This window comes from Thalassophryne amazonica, chromosome 6 (genome assembly GCF_902500255.1).
Source record: "Thalassophryne amazonica chromosome 6, fThaAma1.1, whole genome shotgun sequence".
Taxonomy (NCBI): domain Eukaryota; kingdom Metazoa; phylum Chordata; class Actinopteri; order Batrachoidiformes; family Batrachoididae; genus Thalassophryne; species Thalassophryne amazonica.
Genome location: NC_047108.1, coordinates 6,900,358 through 6,919,513, shown reverse-complemented (window position 1 = coordinate 6,919,513; position 19,156 = coordinate 6,900,358). Strand labels below are relative to the sequence as shown.

The window sequence follows — 19,156 nt, the reverse complement described above, 5'->3', positions numbered from 1 at the left end:
TTGATGTTGTGTTGCAAACCGGGACGTTAATTAACATGCAATGACTTTTAAACACTTAATGAAGAACAAAGCAGAGAGTAACTCACCTAGATTTTCTCACATAACATCTAATCCAGTTTGCGTCTCTGTGAGCCTTTAAAACAGTGATTTATAGCGCTTTGATATAAATTTAAAAATGCATAAATACACAAAAATGTGCAAACTAATTCTCACTTTCCTAGCTGTCAATCAAAACGAGATTCAGCCTTTCGACTGATAATCCAATCATTGTACAGAACTCCAGCGTCCAGGCCCGCCCACAGCTCCATTCACCCCCAGACGAGCTAAGTGTCCGGGGGTGGGACAAAATTGTGGCTTTATCCAATGACTGTCGCATTTCGTGGCAATGAAAAAAACCTTTCCAGGCAGTCCCAATGAAGAGAATGGATGCTCGGCTTCTACAGGAAAATGCATTGACAACAAACCATATGAGAAAAAGATTTATGAGAAGTTAACAAAATAGAGTCAATCGATTTGTGATAAGTAGCTAATTCTGAATGAACTCGTCTTCAAGATGAATGTGTTCTAACACATTTGTAGTTAATGAAATTATAATAAACTGTATATATTTGACCATTTATTTATTTTTTTTTACATTTTAAGGGAAGCTGAGCTTCCCTTGCAGTCTTAGAGAAACCTCCTCTGGTTTGGCATTTTTTCCTTGAGAAACTGACTGAATAGTTGCCACTTTTTTTTTAATTGATTGACAAAGCAGTTAACTGCTAAATTGATTCAGTTCTACCTGCTTTATGCAGTGTCATATAATTCACATCTTAAATTATATGTTTGTTCTTCATATTCCAGATCTGTCAGCTCCTGTCGGCTCAGTGAGGGGTATGGCTGTGGAGCCAGACAGGCTGGTTCAGGCAAGACCTGAACTCAAGGTTGGAGGACCAGCACAACAGAATCATGAACACAGAGCTCAAAGGATGCACACAGAAGAGCTGCGGAGAGACCCGATTGCCGACAGGTACGTTACTCCTGCTGCTCTTTTATAGTTACATGTGCATGTTGTGTAGAAATAACTGCAACCAGGTCATCACTGACATATAATGAGCGTAGTATAGGTTTATGGAGTAGTTCGGACTCAACCACCTGCCAGTGCAGCAGATAACTGAAACAATCCTTCAAATGGTGATAAAAGCACCAAATTTGGCACAAATACATCTTAGACATTACTCTTTTGAAAAAAAAAAAACGACTGGGCACTTGAATTTTCAATAGGTGGCCAGGTAGGGGTCAACTGAAGAATTACACAGGGGTCAAAATTTTAAAATGCTCCAGTCAAATTGAAAACTATACAACATGATTTGCCTGATCATAAAGATTCCAAAAAGGTATAGTTTGGATTTTCTGTGACTAAATTCTATGGAGTTATGGGGTAAAAACAGCAAGAATGGTGACAAAGGTCAGTTTCAGTTTGTACAGGGGTCAAAAGTTAAACTTGCTCCAATTTTGGTAAAATGTAATGCAAATTATTTGTTGAGGAAATAGGATTAATAAATGGAATAGTTTTGACAGTGTTGAATGTAGGCTTGAGCCAGGTACTCATTTCAGACGAGTATCCAGTACAGATAAAGCATTTTTGACGAGTACAAGCATGATCCGAATAAAACCCGTCAATATCTGTGTTCGTGCTGAAGGAAAATCCTGATTGGCTAACTGACTGTCTTCACACTCTGTGATTGGCCAGTCACACACAGCGCCCACCCCTCCCTACACAGAGACGTCTCTGCAGCTTCTCACACACACGCAGACAGGATCTGCTCTCTCTCTGTGTTTGGCTTGACTCTAGCTCATGTTGCTGTGCTCCTTAATTATTCTTCAGTTCGCCTGTGTTTTGGTTTGTATGGCATTTAACATTACTTGGTGAACTTGTTTCATAACGTATGCGGTGCATTTGACACGACAGAGCTGAAAACGGCTCGTGTTGTGTTGGTCACTGCCTCCACTCCGGTCGGGTTTTTTTTTTCAACCATTTGTTTGCTGGCTGGTGATATAAAGTCAGTTGGAAAACTTTGCTCGTATTGAATGCGTTGTTTTTGAGAAGAATACACTGAACAAGGCTGACATTATTTCCCTGTTTGCCATCACTGGATGTTTGCATGAATCACCAAGTTCACACAGATCATTAAAAAATGAACAGTCTTAGAACAACCTCTCTCTCCCTCTCCCTCAGTCACACACACATGCACACGGACACACACACACGCACAGAAACCTTAATCAAAATGCTAAGAACATTAGGTCGTAAAAATAAAGAAATAATTGAAAAAAAATCACAGTTTGATCATAAAATAAAAATAATAATAATAATAAAAAGAAAGTTGTGTTGACTATGACAACTCTTGTTCATGCATACTTAGTTCATAATTTCCTACAACACTGAATGTCAATTCTGAGGCTGTTCTGTTATTCATTCATACCCTTAAGAATATTCATGTTCTGGGTTTATTAAAAAAAACCTGTTCTGTAAATAGTTCCTTTAATATTGTGATCAAAAACATTGAATGTCAATTCTGAGGCTGTTCTGTAAATATTCATTCACACACTTAAGAATATTCATGTTCTGAGTTCATATAAAACTTGTTCTGTAACCAGTTCTCTTACTTTTGTGATCAAAATCATTGATTTGAGTCTCAATTTTGAAGCTGTTCTGTAAATAGTTCCTTTACTATTGTGATCAAAAACATTGACTCTCAATTCTGAGGCTGTTCTGTAAATATTCATTCATACACTTAAGAATATTCATATTCTGAGTTCATAAAAAACTTGAAGCTGTTCTGTAAATAATTCTTTGACTTTTGTGATCAAAATCATTGATTTGAGTCTCAATTTTGAGGCTGTTCTGTAAATAGTTTTCAAATAAACAATAAATATAGCAACTTCTGATCAATCCGTATCAATTTCAGACTTAAAATAATGTACAGATATAAGCCCCACCCATTTCCAGTCAAACCACGGCCACTTCCGGCTTAGGCCCCGCCCGCTATGAGTACAGATACAGATAATTTAGATGGCTGAACAGATACAGAAAAAATGAAATGTTTTGAGAGGTTTGTTGTGTCACTATTGGAGAGAGAAGTGGACTCAATGCTGGACACTAATCAGTTTGCTTACAAGAAAAACAGGAGCACTGAAGACGCTGTCCTAAGCATTGTCCATCTTGTGTCTCAACATCTGGAAGATACCAAGGCCTATGCACACATTCTATTTGTTGATTTTAGTTCTGCTTTTAATACAGTACAAATACATCTCATTTTAGAGAAACTGTCTGCAATGGGAGTCAGAGCTTTTTTAATAAAATGCTTTTTTAAACAACAGAACTCAATGCGTCAAGGTCAATGGGATACTATCAGACGTTAGACACAGCAAGACCGGGGTTCCACAAAGCAGTGTGTCATCACCAGTGCTTTTCACCATCTACACAAATGATTGTAAAAACACACATCAAAATAATAGCATTTTGAAATATGCAGATGACACTGCTATTGTGAGTCTTTTATCTAAGGATACGGACACATCCTTATTGTTGGGAAAGTGTAGGAACACGGACCCACAACAGGGGGCACAAATGAACGGACAATGGAGTAAGTCAAAATAACAACGCTTTACTGTTGTGAATGTGCACAACGAATACAACCAATCACGGAAATGGACAACAGTCAATTCACAAAAGTGTCGTGTGGGCAGGCTCGAAGATAGGAGACGCCTCTCCAAGGTAAGACCGGAACCACACGGCTTCCTCCGCCACAGGACCCCGGGAATACTGGAGCCGCCAAGTCCCGAACTCCCAGGTGGCCACTGCCTCCGCGTGTCGGACCTGGTACTGCTGGCGAGGAACAAAGAACAGTTAGATGGGGGCGCGTTTGCACCCAGGACTCCGAACAGCAGGAAAGTTACCTCCACCTCTCGTTGGAACAGTAATCCAAAAACTAGCTCAATCCAAAAAGATACACTCCGTTTGCTTCGATACGTTACCTCTCCGGTAGAAACGATATCTCGGCAATGAGGTGGAGATGCCGTCCTGCTGATATACCCCACTGATGATTGCCGTCAGCTGTCTCAGGTGATGGGTGACAGCTGTCACCGAGGCTGCTCCCGTGAGGCGGCGGCGCCCTCTGGTGCCTGGAGCCCGCACTCCAGGCAGGGCGCCCTCTGGTGGTGGTGGGCCAGCAGTACCTCCTCTTCAGCGGCCCACACAACACTTATATCACAATGAAATTGACAGCTTCACAAAATGGTGTGAAAGCAGGGGTGGTGGCCAAGTGGTTAATGTGCTTGGTTTCAGTGCAGAAGGTTCCGGGTTCAAATCCCACCCCTGCCACATTGCTCCATGAAATGTGAAGTTGCGTCAGGAAGGGCATCTGGCGTAAAACCTGTGCCAATTCAACATGCAGATCCACCTTGGATTTGCTGTGGCGACCCAGAGTGCAAACAAGGGAGCAGCCAAAGGGACTTATGTACAAAATGGTGTGAAAAGAACTTTCTTGTGATTAGTCCAACAAAAACACAAGAAATTGTTTTTGATCCTCGGCATTTATGTGAGCATGAACCTGTCCACATAGATAATGTGATCATCCAGCAAGTGGACTCCTACAAATATCTTGGGGTCCACATGGGCAGTGCTCTCTCTTGGAAGGCTCACATTGACTCTCTCTGCTAACAGCTGCAGCAGAGGCTGTACTTTTTAAGGAGGCTGAGGCTGTATGGAGTGGGAATCAACATCCTGCTTGTTTTTTACAGAGCAACAAATGGGATCACAGCGTGGTTTGGTACCCTGTCTGTCCAGCTGAAAAACAAGCTCGCTCACATCCATAAAACAGCCATGAAAGTTGTAGGGCTAAAAGATTACCTGCCTATTTAAGCCTTATACGTATGAAGATGCAGTGGTAGGAAGAGGGAAATTATTTCAAAGGACCCAGAGCATCCCCTTCACAGTGAGTATGTCCTGCTGCCTTTGGGACGGAGACTGAGGGTGCCTCAGTGTAGGACAAACAGAATCAAGTTGTCCTTTGTCCCGTCTTCTATTAAACTGCTGAACTCTATATCTTCACGTACAGCAGATTCTCTGCACAGCACTTAATCTGCACTTTACTAACTCTGTGGCTGAATGTGTGTTGTGTGTATTTGTTTTATTGTTTTCTGTACTGTTTTAAGCAACATGTAGCACTGTGCCCAGGACAAATTTCCCTTCGGGGACAATAACGTTTTTTCTATTCTATTCTATTCTATTCTATTCTATTCTATACAGATAGTGGTGTACTCACTCAAACCTAGTTGAACATTTGGTCTCCAAAGTAGAGGTGATACAAGGTCAACGTGCATTGGATTCTATGACATGTGACATATGTTACCCCCTAACATGATAACTAAGCACAATACATGGGGCAATTTGTTCCTTTTTAAAACCCTGTTATCTTAACTAATAATTTCCATCACGTTTTACCAAAATTGGAGCACTTTAACTTTGGACCCCTGTACAAATTGTTACTGACCTTTGTCACCATTCTTTTTTTTTTATTTGTTTATTTGTAAAGGGACCATGTACGATAAAGAACATAAATGTTTCCACTTGATGCATTGTACCAGAGTTATCTTAAAGCTCATTTACATCTGCAGTCCCTTGCTGTTTTTATATCCCATAACTCCACAGAATTCAGCCATAGATAGTGCAAACTATACCTTTTTGGAATCTTTATGATCAGGCAAATAATGTGGTATAGTTTTCAATATGATGAGAGCATCTTCTAATTTTGCAGATTAAACATTCAAGTGGCCAATTGTTTTTTTCAAAAGAGGAATGCCTAAGGAGTATTTGTGCCGAATTTGATGCTTGTATCACCATTTGCAGGATTCCACTCTAAATATTCTCTTATCTGCGCACGATGCAGCTCAGTGTATCTAAGATGAAGGAGCTGGTGGTAGACTTCAGAAGATGGAAGACCCGTCCGAACCCAGTTACCATCAATGGAACAGAGGTGGATATTGTAGACTACTACAAGTACCTAGGTGTCCACATAGACAACAAACTGGACTGGACTGTAAAAACAGATATTGTGTATAAAAAAGCTCAGAGCCGACTGTACCTCCTCAGGAGGCTCAGATCTTTTAATGTCTGCAGAAATATGTTACAGATGTTTTATCACTCGGTGGTTATCTTCTACGCCAGTGGTCTCCAAACTATTCCAGAAAGGGCCGAGAAGGTGCAGGTTTTCTTTGCAGCCACTGACTCCAGCAGGTGATTTCACTGATGAACTCATCCCACCTGTTCAAAGGGATATTAATCAGTGAAATCACCTGCTGAAGTCAGTGGCTGCAAAGAAAACCTGCACCTTCTCAGCCCTTTCTGGAATAGTTTGGAGACCACTGTTCTATGCTGTAGTGTGCTGGGGCAGCTGCACACTACAGCTGGCAGCTGACATGAACAGACTCAAGAAGCTCATCAGGACAGTTGGCTCTGTCCTGGGGGTTGAACTGGAGTCTGTGGTGGAGGTGTCAGAGAGGAGGATGCTGAGGAAGCTGCTCAGCATCCTGGACAACACCTCCCACCCCCTGCATGCCACACGGACGTCCTGTCAGAGCATCTTCAGTCATAGACTGAGCCCACCGAAGTGCACCACAGAACGCCACAGGAGGTCTTTCCTACCTGTGGCAATCAGACTGTATAATTCCTCCCCCTTCTGCAGGATGAATACAAAACGAACAGAGGTATTCAGTTATGTGTGATATTGTCAAACATCAAATCAAATCAAATCAGTTTTATTTATATAGCGCCAAATCACAACAAACAGTTGCCCCAAGGCGCTTTATATTGTAAGACAAAAGCCATACAATAATTACAGAAAAATCCCAACGGTCAAAAGGACCCCCTATGAGCAAGCACTTGGCGACAGTGGGAAGGAAAAACTCCCTTTTAACAGGAAGAAACCTCCAGCAGAACCAGGCTCAGGGAGGGGCAGTCTTCTGCTGGGACTGGTTGGGGCTGAGGGGAGAGAATCAGGAAAAAGACATGCTGTGGAGGGGAACAGAGATCAATCACTAATGATTAAATGCAGAGTGGTGCATACAGAGCAAAAAGAGAAAGAAACACTCAGTGCATCATGGGAACCCCCCAGCAGTCTAAGTCTATAACAGCATAACTAAGGGATGGTTCAGGGTCACCTGATCCGGCCCTAACTATAAGCTTTTTCAAAAAGGAAAGTTTTAAGCTTAATCTTAAAAGTAGAGAGGGTGTCTGTCTCCCTGATCCGAATTGGGAGCTGGTTCCACAGGAGAGGAGCCTGAAAGCTGAAGGCTCTGCCTCCCATTCTACTCTTACAAACCTTAGAATAACTTCAGTTTTATCTGAATTTAAAAGCAGGAAATTAGAGGTCATCCATGTCTTTATGTCTGAAAGACATTCCTGCAGTTTAACTAATTGGTGTGTGTCCTCTGGCTTCATGGATAGATAAAGCTGGGTATCATCTGCGTAACAATGAAAATTTAAGCAATGCCATCTAATAATACTGCCTAAGGGAAGCATGTATAAAGTGAATAAAATTGGTCCTAGCACAGAACCTTGTGGAACTCCATAATTAACCTTAGTCTGTGAAGAAGACTCCCCATTTACATGAACAAATTGTAATCTATTAGATAAATATAATTCAAACCACTGCAGCGCAGTGCCTTTAATACCTATGGCATGCTCTAATCTCTGTAATAAAATTTTATGGTCAACAGTATCAAAAGCAGCACTGAGGTCTAACAGAACAAGCACAGAGATGAGTCCACTGTCTGAGGCCATAAGAAGATCATTTGTAACTTTCACTAATGCTGTTTCTGTACTATGATGAAGTCTGAATCTCTTCAAATAGACCATTCCTCTGCAGATGATCAGTTAGCTGTTTTACAACTACCCTTTCAGGAATTTTTGAAAGAAAAGGAAGGTTGGAGATTGGCCTATAATTAGCTAAGATAGCTGGGTCAAGTGATGGCTTTTTAAGTAATGGTTTAATTACTGCCACCTTAAAAGCCTGTGGTACATAGCCAACTAATAAAGATACACTCAACAAAAATATAAACGCAACACTTTTGGTTTTGCTCCCATTTTGTATGAGATGAACTCAAAGATCTAAAACTTTTTCCACATACACAGTATCACCATTTCCCTCAAATATTGTTCACAAACCAGTCTAAATCTGTGATAGTGAGCACTTCTCCTTTGCTGAGATAATCCATCCCACCTCACAGGTGTGCCATACCAAGATGCTGATTAGACACCATGATTAGTGCACAGGTGTGCCTTAGACTGCCCACAATAAAAGGCCACTCTGAAAGGTGCAGTTTTATCACACAGCACAATGCCACAGATGTCGCAAGATTTGAGGGAGCGTGCAATTGGCATGCTGACAGCAGGAATGTCAACCAGAGCTGTTGCTCGTGTATTGAATGTTCATTTCTCTACCATAAGCCGTCTCCAAAGGCGTTTCAGAGAATTTGGCAGTACATCCAACCAGCCTCACAACCGCAGACCACGTGTAACCACACCAGCCCAGGACCTCCACATCCAGCATGTTCACCTCCAAGATCGTCTGAGACCAGCCACTCGGACAGCTGCTGAAACAATCGGTTTGCATAACCAAAGAATTTCTGCACAAACTGTCAGAAACCGTCTCAGGGAAGCTCATCTGCATGCTCGTTGTCCTCATCGGGGTCTCGACCTGACTCCAGTTCGTCGTCGTAACCGACTTGAGTGGGCAAATGCTCACATTCACTGGCGTTTGGCACGTTGGAGAGGTGTTCTCTTCACGGATGAATCCCGGTTCACACTGTCCAGGGCAGATGGCAGACAGCGTGTGTGGCGTCGTGTGGGTGAGCGGTTTTCTGATGTCAATGTTGTGGATCGAGTGGCCCATGGTGGCGGTGGGGTTATGGTATGGGCAAGCGTCTGTTATAGACGAAGAACACAGGTGCATTTTATTGATGGCATTTTGAATGCACAGAGATACCGTGACGAGATCCTGAGGCCCATTGTTGTGCCATACATCCAAGAACATCACCTCATGTTGCAGCAGGATAATGCACGGCCCCATGTTGCAAGGATCTGTACACAATTCTTGGAAGGTGAAAATGTCCCAGTTCTTGCATGGCCGGCATACTCACCGGACATGTCACCCATTGAGCATGTTTGGGATGCTCTGGACCGGCGTATTCGACAGCGTGTACCAGTTCCTGCCAATATCCAGCAACTTCGCACAGCCATTGAAGAGGAGTGGACCAACATTCCACAGGCCACAACTGACAACCTGATCAACTCTATGCGAAGGAGATGTGTTGCACTGCATGAGGCAAATGGTGGTCACTGGTACCCCCCCCCCCCCCAAATAAAACAAAACTGCACCTTTCAGAGTGGCCTTTTATTGTGGGCAGTCTAAGACACACCTGTGCACTAATCATGGTGTCTAATCAGCATCTTGATATGGCACACCTGTGAGGTGGGGATGGATTATCTCAGCAAAGGAGAAGTGCTCACTATCACAGATTTAGACTGGTTTGTGAACAATATTTGAGGGAAATGGTGATATTGTGTATGTGGAAAAAGTTTTAGATCTTTGAGTTCATCTCATACAAAATGGGAGCAAAACCAAAAGTGTTGCATTTATATTTTTGTTGAGTAGATAAATTCTTAACAAAAAGAAATATATGTGTGTGTGTGTGTGTGGGGGGGGGGGGGGGGGGGGGTATATGAGTCCTTGGTGGAGGTATGTGCTCTCTGTGTGTGTTCTGTTTAATCATGTTACTGTTCCACATGGATCCTGTTTTTCTTGACACCTGGCTGTCATCACTTTCTAGCCAATAAAATCTTCAGGAAGTGAAGTAAAGCTGTGAAATTCTACAAAATGGGAGCAAAACCAAAAGTGTTGCGTTTATATTTTTGTTGAGTGTAGATTGATCATATTTAAAATCGAAGCATTAACTAATGGTAGGGCTTCCTTGAGCAGCCTGGTAGGAATTGGGTCTAATAGACATGTTGATGGTTTGGAGGAAGTAAGTAATGAAAATAACTCAGAACAATCGGAGAGAAAGAGTCTAGCCAAATACCAGCATTACTGAAGGCAGCCGAACATAAAGATATGTCTTTGGGATGGTTAGGAATAATTTTTTCTCTAATAGTTAAAATTTTATTTGCAAAGAAAGTCATGAAGTCATTACTAGTTAAAGTTAAAGGAATACTCGGCTCAGTAGAGCTCTGATTGTTTGTCAGCTTGGCTACAGTGCTGAAAAGAAACCTGGGGTTGTTCTTATTTTCTTCAATTAGTGATGAATAGTAAGATGTCCTAGCTTTACGGAGGGCTTTTTTTATAGAGCAACAGACTCTTTTTCCAGGCTAAATGAAGATCTTCGAAATTAGTGAGACGCCATTTCCTCTCCAGCTTACGGGTTATCTGCGTTAAGATGCGAGTTTGTGGTTTATACCACGGAGTCAAGCATTTCTGATTTAAGGCTCTCTTTTTCAGAGGAGCTACAGCATCCAAAGTTGTGCTCAATGAGGATGTAATGCTATTGACGAGATAATCTATCTCACTCACAGAGTTTAGGTAGCTACTCTGCACTGTGTTGGTATATGGCATTGAAGAACATAACAAAGAAGGAATCATATCCTTAAACCTAGTTACAGCGCTTTCAGAAAGACTTCTACTGTAATGAAACTTATTCCCCACTGCTGGGTAGTCCATTAAAGTAAATGTAAATGTTATTAAGAAATGATCAGACAACAGGGTGTTTTCAGGGAATACTGTTAAGTCTTCAATTTCTGTGCCATATGTCAGAACAAGATCTAAAGTGCGGATAAAATGGTGGGTGGGCTCAATTACATTTTGAGCGAAGCCAACTGAATCTAATAATAGATTAAATGCAGTGTTGAGGCTGTCATTCTCAGCATCTGTGTGGATGTTAAAATCGCCCACTATAATTATCTTATCTGAGCTAAGCACTAAGTCAGACAAAAGGTCTGAAAATTCACAGAGAAACTCACAGTAACGACCAGGTGGACGATAGATAATAACAAATAAAACTGGTTTTTGGGACTTCCAATTTGGATGGACAAGACTAAGAGTCAAGCTTTCAAATGAATTAAAGCTCTGTCTGGGTCTTTGATTAATTAATAAGCTGGAATGGAAGATTGCTGCTAATCCTCCGCCTCTGCCCGTGCTACGAGCGTTCTGACAGTTAGTGTGACTCGGGGGTGTTGACTCATTTAAACTAACATATTCATCCTGCTGTAACCAGGTTTCTGTAAGGCAGAATAAATCAATATGTTGATCAATTATTATATCATTTACTAACAGGGACTTAGAAGAGAGAGACCTAATGTTTAATAAACCACATTTAACTGTTTTAGTCTGTGGTGCAGTTGAAGGTGCTATATTATTTTTTCTTTTTGAATTTTTATGCTTAAATAGATTTTTACTGGTTATTGGTGGTCTGGGAGCAGGCACCGTCTCATCTTGTGCAGTATATCTTCCAGTCATTTTGCATAAATTTGTTGTACTTATTGTAAAAAAAAATTAATTGATTGAGTTCTATTTAATGCTAACACTTTCTGTAATTGTGTATTTAACTAACCATTATTTACTGTTTACTGTGTCTGTACTCTGGCAAAATAATTTCCGTTGGGATAAATAAAGTTGATCTTTATCTTTAGTAAGTGTAAGAGTTAAAATAAAATGTGGTTTAGTCCTGTTAAGTGACAATCAAACCAACTGATAAAATCACTTTGTCAGGTCAATCAATCACACTCTGCCCAAACTGACTTGGGCAAAGTTTGGTGTTTAGCTGGAAGAATTCTTTGATTGATTGTGTATGTTTTCAGGAGGAGTGTTGGAATAGAAAAAGTCCCCGCAGGCGGGAGGATCTCCTCTCTGAATCCGGACCACCTGAAACCTATGAGGAAGAGGAAGAAGAAGGAGTACCTCAGTCCGTCTGAGGATGACTCCGACATTGAGGGCACGGTGGGTGTCGCAGGGTTATATTGTTATTTCTATTTTAGAAATGAGAAGAGCTTCATAAATAACTGGAGTGGACCACACAAATTTCAATTTCAATTTATTGTAATTTTATGTTGCACCAAATCACAACAAAGCTGCATCAAGGCACTTCACACAAGTAAAGTCTAACCTTACCAACCCCCAGAACAAGCACACAGGTGACAGTGGTAAGGAAACACTCCCTCTGAGGATATTGAGGAAGAAACCTCAAGCAGACCAGACTCAGGCAGGTGACCCACTGCACACCAGAGTGGATTTGAGTTAAGATAAAAATGTAGGTGATTTATGTGGAGATTTTAAGATTTAATTTAATTTGAGGGTGTTTTATTCTAGATTAATTGAAGACATTTGTAATACAAAGTTCTGCAATTTTAGGAGCTCAATTATCTATATTTCACTTGAAGGAAGCATATAAATTGTGTCCAGCTGTTTTAAACGGTTTGCATTTGACATAATTTGCTGTCAGCCGGTGTGAGACCTTGAGAGCTGCTGTCAGCAAAACAAGCCATCAAACAAATCCAAAAGGTTCCAAGAACATTTGGCTTGGCCAAATCAACTGCTGGGTGCATTTTGCACAAAAAAAATGACTGTGAGTTAGTTATTGTGGGGAAAATGCATTTAACAGTTTTTTTTTTTTTTTTTTAATTTTCAGGACGAGAAAATGGATGATTCAAAAGCAGATGTCAGACATATCAGAGGAGGTTAGCATTCAGTCTTTTGTCCAACACATGTTTTTGCTCTTATTTTCCAGTGTTTTAATCTCTAATAATGATTTATTTTGATACCTGTGCTGGGTAAAAGGCGTGTGTGTGTGTGTGTGTGTGTGTGTGTGTGTGTGAGCGTTAATCTGCAGTTAAGACAATAAAATATATGATGACATAGTAGTCATTCGTTCATTTATTTTCTGGTGCTTATCCGGGTCACCGTGGCAGGAGACTAAGCACCCCACCCACACTTCCCTATCCCCTGAAAAGTCCTGTAACTCCTCCCAGAGAATCCTGAGGCTTCCAAAGCCATCTGGGGGACGTACAATCCCTCCAACGTGTTCTAGGTCTTCCCCGGGGTCTCCTCCCAGTTGGACATGCCTGGAAGACCTCCCTAGGGAGACGACCAGGGGGCATCCTCACCGGGTGTCCGAACCACCTCAGCTGGCTGTGTTAAATTGCAAAGAAGCAATGGCTCTACTCCGAGTCCTTCCCAGACAGTCAAGCTTCTCACCCTGCCCAGGAGTGTAAGACCAGATACCCGATGGAGGAATCTCATTTCTGCTGCTTGTATCTGCGACCTTTTTCTTTCAGTCATTATCCAAAGTTCATGACCAGGAGAGTAAATCGGCTGGTAAATTGGGAGCCTCACTTTCTGGCTCAGAACTCAATTAAAGATTAAGATGTAATGTAAATTAAAGATACTACAATAAGGACTTTTTAAGATCTGAGCACCAGCGAAGCTGCTCAAAAGACCCTATTTATTTATTTATTTATTTTTTATTTTTTAGTTTGGTAGTTATTTTTTCTAGGTACTAAAAGTGATTGGGCAGCATAAATCAGGCGGAATTAAGATATGAAATTTACAAGGTTGGTAGATGTTAGGAAAAATCTCTCTGTATACAAAAAAAATGGTCAGTGAAAACGCTATAATGGAGTTATAATTCATAAAAACGTGTTAATGCTAATAACTTTTGATCCATCGGGTCACCCACAGGAAAACTTCATACCGTTGCAATGTGAGGAGTAGCCTGTTCTAACCACCCATTTGCAGGTGGAAAATGTTTTTGCAATAATGCAAAATATGCAAAATCGGCCAGAATGAACTTGTCTCTGGATTTTTGACATAAAAAAGAAAAAGCCAGATTGGTGTCAAAACCTTCTCTGGGTCATGAATCTCAAAGGTTGGACTGGAAACCTTAAAATTTGTTAGCCTGTTTGCAATTTTCTTGGCTTTGAGTTTCACCATGTATGATGCGCTATACAACCCTAATTCCAATGAAGTTGGGATGTTAAAAAAACAGAATTCGAGTGTTGTTAGAAGGAAAGGTGATGTAGCACAGTGGTAAACATACTACTGTCCCAGCTTTTTTGAAACGTGTTGCAGGCATCCATTTCAAAATGAGCAAATATTTGCATAAAAACAATAAAGTTTATCAGTCTGAACATTACATTTATTGTCTTTGTGGTGTATTCAATTGAATATAGGTTGAAGAAGATTTGAAAATCATTGTATTCTGTTTTTATTTATATTTTACACAACGTCCCAACTTCAGTGGAACTGGGGTTATACTTCATGATGCATTTCCTCATTAATGGGATCATGTAACAGCATGAAATCACTCAGGTATATGCATGGCCTCTGTTAGAGTTGCAGTGCCAAATTTGGTGGAACTGCAGCACTAGGTGGCGCTGTAAAGCATGTTTTCTTTGAATTTCAAAGGTACAAATTGCTCAAAATTTCATGTAGATTTTCCCTGAGAGTCCTACAAGATGCTGTTTTACTGTCAGACTGAAGATGATAAATCACCTCTTTAAAAAAGTATTTCATATTTTTAAAATAATTTTGGAACAGATTAAACAACTCAAAATGCGCTCTTGATAATGGATGGACCAAATGCTGCCAAATTTGGCCGCTTCAACCCAAATACTGTTTATGGTGTGTAGAGCACAGTACAAACTCTCTGCATATTAAAAAATGGCCTCGAAAAATGCTAGGTGGCGCTATAAATAATAAAACAAACTTGAAAAAAACAAGTTCTAATAAATTCTGAGCTGTCAGCAGTGTTGTAATGTAACGAAGTAGAAATACTTCGTTATTCATAAAAAATAGTCAGTTTTCACTATTCTCATACTAAAACTAGTTAATACTATTTATCTTTTAATATAAAATAAATATAAGCCCATATAAGCCCATGCCATAGGTATTAAAGGCACTGCGCTGCGGTGGTTTGAATCATATTTGTCTAATAGATTACAATTTGTTCATGTAAATGGGGAATCTTCTTCACAGACTAAGGTTAATTATGGAGTTCCACAAGGTTCTGTGCTAGGACCAATTTTATTCACTTTATACATGCTTCCCTTAGGCAGTATTATTAGACGGTATTGCTTAAATTTTCATTGTTACGCAGATGATACCCAGCTTTATCTATCCATGAAGCCAGAGGACACACACCAATTAGCTAAACTGCAGGATTGTCTTACAGACATAAAGACATGGATGACCTCTAATTTCCTGCTTTTAAACTCAGATAAAACTGAAATTATTGTACTTGGCCCCACAAATCTTAGAAACATGGTGTCTAACCAGATCCTTACTCTGGATGGCATTACCCTGACCTCTAGTAATACTGTGAGAAATCTTGGAGTCATTTTTGATCAGGATATGTCATTCAAAGCGCATATTAAACAAATATGTAGGACTGCTTTTTTGCATTTACGCAATATCTCTAAAATTAGAAAGGTCTTGTCTCAGAGTGATGCTGAAAAACTAATTCATGCATTTATTTCCTCTAGGCTGGACTATTGTAATTCATTATTATCAGGTTGTCCTAAACGTTCCCTGAAAAGCCTTCAGTTAATTAAAAATGCTGCAGCTAGAGTACTAGCAGGGACTAGAAGGAGAGAGCATATCTCACCCATATTGGCCTCTCTTCATTGGCTTCCTGTTAATTCTAGAATAGAATTTAAAATTCTTCTTCTTACTTATAAGGTTTTGAATAATCAGGTCCCATCTTATCCTAGGGACCTCGTAGTACCATATCACCCCAATAGAGCGCTTCGCTCTCAGACTGCAGGCTTACTTGTAGTTCCTAGGGTTTGTAAGAGTAGAATGGGAGGCAGAGCCTTCAGCTTTCAGGCTCCTCTCCTGTGGAACCAGCTCCCAATTCAGATCAGGGAGACAGACACCCTCTCTACTTTTAAGATTAGGCTTAAAACTTTCCTTTTTGCTAAAGCTTATAGTTAGGGCTGGATCAGGTGACCCTGAACCATCCCTTAGTTATGCTGCTATAGACTTAGACTGCTGGGGGGTTCCCATGATGCACTGTTTCTTTCTCTTTTTGCTCTGTATGCACCACTCTGCATTTAATCATTAGTGATCGATCTCTGCTCCCCTCCACAGCATGTCTTTTTCCTGGTTCTCTCCCTCAGCCCCAACCAGTCCCAGCAGAAGACTGCCCCTCCATGAGCCTGGTTCTGCTGGAGGTTTCTTCCTGTTAAAAGGGAGTTTTTCCTTCCCACTGTAGCCAAGTGCTTGCTCACAGGGGGTCGTTTTGACCGTTGGGGTTTTACATAATTATTGTATGGCCTTGCCTTACAATATAAAGCGCCTTGGGGCAACTGTTTGTTGTGATTTGGCGCTATATAAAAAAAAATTGATTGATTGATTGATATTGATTTAACTATTAAATAATAATGATGATAAAAGTTTATACGTTGCCCCTCTAACGTGTCTGATGAGCCTTTCCAGACCATTACATCTGGTGTTGAGCGGCAGTGTCTATATATTGAGTTTGGGTGTGTGTGTGTGTGTGTGTGTGTGTGTGTGTGTGTTGGGGGGGGGGGGGGGGGGGGGTGCGCCCGGTGTCACCGACCGAACTGTCCCCCTAAAAATCGGTCCACCCTGACTTCACTGCACATGCATCATTTATTTCTGTGCGTCAGCCGCGGTTCACCGATTATCACCTCGTTTCTGCTTCAAACTGCCTCCATTCATCATCTATTTCAGCGATAGATATCTGAAGCTTTTGTACAACAATCATTTCCTCATAATTCAACATTATTTCATAATAAAAGATGGAAGAAACGATCAGAGCGCCGCAGCCAGACAAGCTGCTGATTCTGCGTTAACTGTGCCACTGTCATTTCAAAGCGTCAGTAGCGACTCAATGATTATCACCACGTTTCTGCTTAAAACAGCCTCGTTTCTGCTTAAAACTGACTTTAACATGATTGAAGAGGTTTTACCTTCTCATCTGATGGTTAATAATCACATTAATCCCTTTGATCATCTCTTTGGGTGTAGAGAGTCAGACTCAGACGAGCTGCTGTGGTCCCAAATGACGCATGTGCAGTGAAGGTAGGGCGGACCAATTTTTAGGTGGGGACCGTTCGGTCTGTGACACCAGCTCTGTAGAAAGGCCAGATTTCATGACTCTGAAAAACTGGACCAGAGGCTTTCTAATTTTTTTTCTCTGTTTGCAGTTTTTTTAGTTTTGACTTTGACCATGTGTACAGCTATTTTTTTTTCTTTGATGGGATCATTGAATGGCATGAAATTTGCGTGTGGATGGCCTCTGTTAGAACCACACTGCTAAATTTGGTGGATCTGCACCAGTCGATTTCAGAGCTCTATCATGCTCCAAAATTCATGTAGATCTTGCCTGAGAGTCTTACAAGGCTTCTCCGTGGTGCCTGCTTGGTGAAGGTCTGGATCCGGGGTGCTTGGACCCTTGATATTTGCTTGCAGATCTAGTTTTATCTTGTGTTTTCTAAATTGTGTCATCACATTCATTTTCCCATCATAATTGGAATATAAATGTATGATATTTGTGTATTAATCATCTGTATTATTTTGTAATTTCAGAAAAGCAATTTAAATGAATCCAGACATTTTTTTATTCTGTGTAACAAATATGTTTGGAATGACTTTGTATGAATACCTTATCCAGTTGTCTAATTTGGTGTGTTTTTGTGAAGGTGGGGAAAATAAGCTGGAGGTGTGGACGTGGGCCAATTATCTAGAGGAAACCAAAGCTGTCGCTGCTCCCAACAACCTTTTCCAAGAGGTCTGTTTGGAAAACCTATGTGAGGGCAGTGATGTGTTCATTGCTTTAAAAATCAGGACAGTGTCGTTTTCTGTGCCTGTTTAATATTTTTATACATAACAGCACATAATGTTTTTATTCTTATTTACTTCTCAAACAAAATGATTTTGCAAAATACACTGCGTTGAGACTGAACAGTTTGGGCTTTTGGCAAAATACAGTAGAAAACACTAGATAGTTTAAAAAATACATTAGAATCAATTATGTTGTTGTGTGCCTGTTTGTAGTCCGCAAACCTGATGTAATTTTTCAGGAGGATTTATGTATGTATTTACACACACACACACACACACACACACATTTTTTTTTCCAGCCTGAGCCGGATTTACGGCTTTTGGATCCGGATATAATGCAGCGGAGGTGACAGGTTGCCATGTAATCCCTATGGAAGGACGCGTTGTGGCGCCACAAAAGTTCAAGCGATGTGACGCGATGGACGCGAATGAAGCTTTTTGGAGCAATTGGCATGTTTGTGGCTCGATATCGCGTCACGATATCGCGTCGCGTCGCCCTCCTCCCCAAGTTGAAAAATCTGAACTTTTTCGTCTTGTCACGCCACAATGACCAGTCAGGGACTGGATATGTAGTGACGTGGAGATATCTGTCTGGAGTTTATACTTGACATGGACATGTCCTGTCTCTGGCAATCATTTACACAATTATGACAGCGTTTGAGGGGAGAAAGCGAGGAAGTGCAGCAGCAGCCGGTGTTTTTTTTGTTGTTGTTTTTGTTCACATGCGTGCGCACATGAACAAATCATCCATGAAGATCATTTTATTAATTACACAGATGTATAATAAAACAAATGGTGATTGGTTTATAACACAATTATGACAGAGTTTGAGGGGATAGTCCGCGAATGACGTTTAGCACCGGGAAATATACTGGTTCTTTGTTTAATAACACGATTTTTCATTGGTCTAGCTCGATGTGATAACCAATCATTGAACATGTTTTAATGTGGCTCGAACTGTATCAGAACAAAAATCTTTTCTTAGCATTTTGCAGGCGCCTGTTAGACAAAGCGATCAAATTGAAGAAAGAGATTATTTAGTGGATATGATTTTGACCAGTGCAGTCGATTGCCGTAAGTAGTATTTTATGTTTTTTTTATCTATGTAGTTTGAAGAGGTCTTAGTAAAAGGATTAAGCTTCCATGACGAGTGTTAGATCAATTTCAAAAGTCAAATTGCTTACGAATTTTGGCATTTCAAAAACAAAATGTTTAGCTCATGTTGTAAGTTAATAACCATTAATTTATTGAAATAATAA

At 40.6% G+C, this 19,156-nt stretch overlaps 1 protein-coding gene across 2 annotated transcripts in view; it reads left to right on the top strand.

Annotated features, from left to right (window-relative positions):
• l3mbtl1 (L3MBTL histone methyl-lysine binding protein 1) overlaps positions 1-19,156 on the top strand; it is a 123,969-nt gene that overhangs the window by 37,023 nt on the left and 67,790 nt on the right. For both annotated transcript variants that reach the window (XM_034171716.1, XM_034171717.1), the window contains 4 exons: positions 844-1,009; positions 11,894-12,032; positions 12,721-12,769; positions 17,756-17,844. In XM_034171716.1, the coding sequence (XP_034027607.1) occupies positions 844-1,009; positions 11,894-12,032; positions 12,721-12,769; positions 17,756-17,844 (443 nt within the window). The remainder of the gene's footprint in view (positions 1-843; positions 1,010-11,893; positions 12,033-12,720; positions 12,770-17,755; positions 17,845-19,156) is intronic.